This window comes from Xenopus tropicalis, chromosome 2, assembly GCF_000004195.4.
Source record: "Xenopus tropicalis strain Nigerian chromosome 2, UCB_Xtro_10.0, whole genome shotgun sequence".
In the NCBI taxonomy this organism is placed as follows: Eukaryota; Metazoa; Chordata; class Amphibia; order Anura; family Pipidae; genus Xenopus; species Xenopus tropicalis.
Genome location: NC_030678.2, coordinates 110,014,751 through 110,020,971, shown reverse-complemented (window position 1 = coordinate 110,020,971; position 6,221 = coordinate 110,014,751). Strand labels below are relative to the sequence as shown.

At 40.4% G+C, this 6,221-nt stretch overlaps 1 protein-coding gene across 1 annotated transcript in view; it reads right to left on the bottom strand.

The window, feature by feature from the left end:
• The window catches only part of uxs1 (UDP-glucuronate decarboxylase 1), a 31,699-nt gene extending 25,888 nt beyond the window's left edge, over nucleotides 1–5,811 (bottom strand). Inside the window, 1 exon segment of the mRNA NM_001006848.1 lies at nucleotides 5,592–5,811. Coding sequence (NP_001006849.1) covers nucleotides 5,592–5,685 — 94 coding nt within the window. The 5' untranslated portion in view covers nucleotides 5,686–5,811.
• Between the last annotated feature and the right edge of the window lie 410 nt (nucleotides 5,812–6,221).

Below are 6,221 nucleotides of genomic sequence, written 5' to 3'. Positions count from 1 at the left end.
GCCTGGCTTGTTTCTGAAGCTTCTGCCCTTACTCATAGGCACTATAGTGTGGTGAGTTGGAGCAGAAGACAGTCCGGTGGGAGCCCCCTTGACAAAGGACTGTGTTCCACAATGTTGGGGTTTCTTGCCCACTTGTGGTTTGTATATTTCTGGACATCAAATAAGAGAGTATTACATACAATTTTGTCTGAGACTGTTGATTTATTGTGAAGACATTATAAATTTCATCCCAGTTGAGGTTCCCAGACAAAGGGATACAAGAAAAAGGCAAAATTCCATGGCTCTTCACGACATAATCCCCAATACGTAATGAAAGACATCTAGTTTGCCTAGGAGCAGTAACCTCCTAAGCAGTTTAAAACAAAATTTGCAGAAAAAAAGGTGTAAAAATCTGTGTAAAGTAAATGTCGAATTTCGCTGAATGCCAGATTTTATTTTACATAATTTCCGGTGTAAAACAAACTGTAAAAATACTATGCTGTTTTTTTATACAGCATAATAACTATGCCCCTTAATGTATTTTATTACATAATCCCTAATGTGTATATAAATCTCCTTTACAGGCTTCACAAGTTTTTACAAATCTATACTACTTTACACATTATTACACATTTTTTAAAGAAATATCTCTATTAAAGTTGGATCATCTTACACTATCATTAAAAAAAGAGACATTATCTTAGTTTAATACTAGAATGACCTGATTACATGGTGTGTACTCACAAATCAAGTTACGAAACCTTTAATAAATATGTCATACATACATAGTTCAACCCTTCCAAGCAAACCCCAGCGCACACATACTCACCTATCTACTGTATACACTCACATACTGTATATAAACCCTATATACCAATATCAATACTAATTGTAGATTTTAGTATCACAATAGCCTTGGATATTCTGCTTGTTCAAGAACTTATCCGAGCCCCTCTTAAATGCATTAACAGAATCTGCTATCACAACATCACTAGGAAGAGCATTCCCCAACCTCACTGCCCTCACCATAAAAAAAAAACACCTACGCTGCTTCAAATGAAAGTTCCATTCCTCTAATCTAAAGTGGTGGCTTCTGGTGCGCTGATCATTTTTATAGGAAAAAGAACACCCCCTATCTGTTTATAACCAAAGGGGGTTATATGTTCTTGTACAGAGTAATCATGTCCCCTTGCAAGCACCTTTTTTCCAGAGAAAGCAACCTCAACCTCGACAGTCTAACCTCATAGTTAGAATCTTTCATCCCCTTTACCAGTTTAGTTGCACATATCTGCTCTCTCTTCAGCTCATAAATATCTTTTTTAAGGACTGGAGCCCAAAACTGCACTGCATACTCAATGTCCTTTTTAACGCAAGACAGCACTTTATTTGCTTTAGTAGCCATGGAATGACATTGCCTAGAATCAGACAATTTGTTCTCTACAAAAATTCTCACATCCTTCTTAATTAAGGGTACCCCCAAAACACTACCATTTAGTGTGTAACTGGTATTTATATTATCTCTACCAAAGTGCATAATATTATTTACCATTTTGCTGCACAGTTTTTCAATTTTGTCAAATCACTCTGCAAAGTGGCAGCATCCTGCAACAAACTTAGTTTTGTACAGTTTAGTATAATCTGCAAATATAGTAACAGTACTTTTAATGCCCACCTCCAGGTCATTAATTATTAAGTTAAAAAGTAAAAGACCAGGGACAGACCCCTGCGGTACTCTAACAACTCTGGTCCAATAATTAAATGTTCCATTGACTACCCCTCTCTGTAATCTATCCTTCAGCCCTGCATAATTCTGTCTGTTAAACTCATGGTCCACGGGCAGATTAATTGCCTGCGGTTAGGTGTATATTTTCGGCAAGCTGAAAATCGATTGCCGAAAATATCGCCATCTGCCTCCTACCTGTGTCTGCACCCGAATGAATGAGATACGCCCGAGTGCAGGCACATGTAGCTGAAATACGCATAAAAACACGAGAGAATGCTAAATCTGGATTACCCTTAACAGAATATGCAAAACCAACAACATATGCCCCATTGTAGTAAATACAATATAAAGTACAGTTACTGCTGTCTTTTTGTCACACAAAGGCAGCTCAGAACAGCACATGCCTGCAAAAATCAAATTAATTTTATTACTGCCTTGCAGCACCCAAAAGCCAGTGCACAAGCCTAGCAAAGCAGATACAAATATAAACTTGCTCCCACACTGAACACTACTGCATAATGGAAGATTAATCTCCATAACTACCTGAAAGTTCTAGTTCAAGAGACTGTTAGGCAGTTCTCTGCAGAAAACATACACTGCTGCACTGCCCATTGCAACCAATCAAATGTTTGCTTTAATCTTCAACCATGTAGTAAACTGACTGATGCACTTATGCAATACAGTAGCACTGCATGGGCTGGCCCAAAACTCCCAGGATGAGGGGGTGAGTTCAGGTCAGCACACCACTTAAGCGGGTATCAGATGTGACAAATATGGTCCTTGCCTGCAATATCAGAATGCGCCAATAACTACTACTGCTGTTGCCACTTATCTATATACTCTTGTCAGTTCAGCCCCCTCTGTCAGAGAAGGATGGAGGAGGTAAATAAGCAAATGCAGCACACCAAGTTGTTTGGATTTTAGATTGGTAAATAGCTGATTAGGGTTGGTTACGCACATCACTACAATATAGCAATTCTGCAAGTAAATGATACCCTAAATGCCATGATTTTGACTGGTATTGTCCATAATAAATGATAAATAATATTAATACATTCACTGGGGGAACTATCACGGTTTATTTTCTAAGCATCTTGGGTATCAGGTTTCCAAATGAAAGGTCTCATACTTTTACCTCAGAATTGTTTTCCAAAATAAGATTTTACTCACTACTGAACGTAGTTTTTCAGAAATCACACCCCTTGATCTTATTCTGAATCATATCATCAAAAAGTGAAAATAAAAAATTTTCATCCATACAACAACCCCCTATGAATATGATTTTTATTTTTAAACACTAGTTTCAGACCAAGCGTTTCCTCTGCAGAAAAACTAGTACAGGTATAGGACCCTTTATCCAGAATGCTCGGGACCAAGGGTATTCCGGTATCCCGCCGGCGACTTATATGTTCACCGGTGGGATGGCAGGGGTAGGCAACTCGGGGAGATTAGTCGCCCGCGAACAGGGAGTTAATCGCGGGCGACTAATCTCCCCCGTGTGCCAGAGCCCTTAAGGCTGCTTTGCATAGTTTTACTTGTAATAGGACATTTTTGCTGCACATCACCTGTTTCCTGGAAATCTGTGGCACTGCTTGACCCATGCTTCTCAGCTGGAATGGTGCATGACTGTCTATACAAAATAGGATTCTGAATATGCCACAGAAGATTTACAGATAAACCAGACTTCTGTTTTCTCATGCACTTGTTACTCCCTTATGTCCCTTTATTATCACTGACCCCTTCCTCCCATTGTTTTTGCAATGCACATAATACTTTTATGCCACTAAACAAATGGGCATGAAAACAGGTTACATGTAAATGGATGAACATGGCCTGACTGGCTTATTCTGTTTTACTACAAGCTACTGCAAAAAAACAGGTCTAGTGGTCAGGGTTAATATATCCATCAGTTGTTTGGTTGACAGGGGTAAGAGGGCTCAATATATTTATTCTGGCAAGGCTGTGGTTACAACATCATAACAACTGCACCATGTATTTGAGCTACAGTAGAACACATTTTTTTAAAATATTACATTTTCTTTGTTCAGATGCTCTTTACCTATTTTTTGTACTTATATGGAGTCTTAGCCCACCAATTATAAGGGTATGTAAACCAAAAAGTATTTTGACAGAAATTGTAACATTGAGCACATTTCCAATGTATGCTAACTACAAACTTTCAGTGGTTAACGTTAAACATGTGCTGGTAAAAGTATTATCTGCCTATATCTATCGCATTCTCTATTTCAGTGACTGACTTTGAAATCAATGATTAAAAGACCTTAAGAAGAAACATGCATTGTTACATGCTACATTGTTTCAAGAGAAAGAACCCACAGTGCAAAAAAGGGGCAGAGACATATAAGGGCTGATTCACTAAAGGTCGATAAGCGTTATTGCATGCTTTTTTGCGTTAAAATTGACGCGAAAAAAATGCGCGATTCGCTAAAGTATTATCGCATGAGTTAAGTCGCATATTGCGTGCATTAAATAGCGCGCAACCGAATGCGTTAATTTTAACGCATTGCAGAAATAATACTATCACATGATTCACAAACACTTAGACGCGCTAAATATCACATTAGTTTGTGCGAAAATGAACTCCTACTTGGGGCAGGCGGTAATTATAGAAAAGTACAGTTCACGAGCTTTTGGCAACACAATATGGACTTTGCAGTGTGATTTATTCAAGTATGTGTTGGCCCTAGAGTGATGTAGCCTCCAGTTTGCAGGGAAATGGTCATTTTCTGAACAGTAGTTTTGCGAAAGTAATGGCGTGTATGGCTAATATGGCGTGCGTTTTTTCGCACGTGGTGGCAATTTGTGCGTGCTGCATTAATTAGCGCGATTTGCGTCAAATACCGCACAAAAATAGTCTACGCGACTTAAATAACGCAAACAGCATCGCGTCTAAATTAACGCAAGTATTCTTTTAGTGAATTGTGCGTTAAGACGCAATAAAATTTTTTAACGCATGCTATAAAAAGCGCTCGTTTTATCGCACTTTAGTGAATCAACCCTATAGACTGCAACTGCAATTACCAATAACTTTAAAACCATTGACTATTGTTAATGAATGTACACTAAATTGCTTAGAATAATAATATTTTCTTTTATTAGGTACATTTTTGTTGTAGCACATCGTTAAGGTTTTATAATAGCATATTGCTTCAAATGCATTAAAAATGAAGAAAGAGAAAGTTAAAATAGAACAGAGTGACTGTAGGCTTGGTGCCTAGAATCCCCTGTCTGTAGCACTGCTATATGTCTATCGCCTACGTTATCCAATCGCAAGTGAGATGGGAAAAGTGTGGGGAATAAAAAGGATGCTTTGTGCAACACTAGCACGTCATCTCTCGCTCGCTCCCAGGCTACGTAGCACAGAGCAGCGTAGAGGGCCCTGTCTGCCATAGGAGTTACGTTAGACATATGCGTAAGTACAGCAATAACACAAACTGTGCTCAGTATCGGCGCACGGTAGCAGCAGGTACCCCGGCAGGCCAACTTCAGCCCCCTCCGCAAAATATTACACAAATAAACCATGTGCGCTACACTATTGAGCTGAAACACACACTCTGCAAACTATAACTCTTTCACAGTCCCTCTCACATAAACATTCACCCTATTTGCACCCAAATGAAGGCTGCACTCATCCACCTGAAAGCCTACTATAAACGCCACACATTAACTTGAGGTTTGCTATCAGGATAGCTTTGGCAAGCAGCGAAGCCAAAACACAACGCAACAAAGTGAAATAGAAGCTATGCCACAGGGCACTGCCATAGTAAGAGGGCGGATGAGAGCATGGCGGGGCTGGTGACTGGCATTTATGGAAAAACACCCGCCCAGGACTCTACTCCTCAGAATGAATGGACAGTATGGCACTCACAGGCTACATAGGCGATCAAGGCGAGTGCAATGAGCAGCTTCATCATCCTCCTATTGATTCCAGTCAGCAGCCGCTGGATCCGGGTCCTCACCATCACCGGCCAGGCAACGTATAGAAGCTGGGCTCAAAGCCGGTGACATGGAACCCGGCGGTAGAGCAATTAAATAAAGGGGGGTAGGGGGGAGGGAAAAAGCTCGGCAACAGGGGAACCCAGGACCAGTTCCTGCCCGGCCAAAGTACTACGCATGCGCCACGACCGCACATCGTTTCATACGCTGTCAACACAGGAAGATGAAAAAAAGATGTTGGGTAAGAAATTCTAGCGCTTGCGCAGAACGGCGTGAGAGCGCTCTGGTCACGTGAGACCCCGGGACTGGCAATGTGTCAGGCAACTTTAGCCAACCTGTGCCTGTCAGTATTCCCTAGCTCTCATGACGCCAGTTGATATGGGTTCCTATGTTGTGCGTTTTTTGCACTGTCGAAAATAGGATTGTTTTCGTTAAAATGATGGTAGTGGAAGTTCTAACAAAGTTAAGAGAGCCAACCTGACACGCTTGAATTGAATGCTTTGTGACAGCTGTTCTATACAAGGAGAACGTTTTATTTACAACTCACACAACTAGGGCAAAT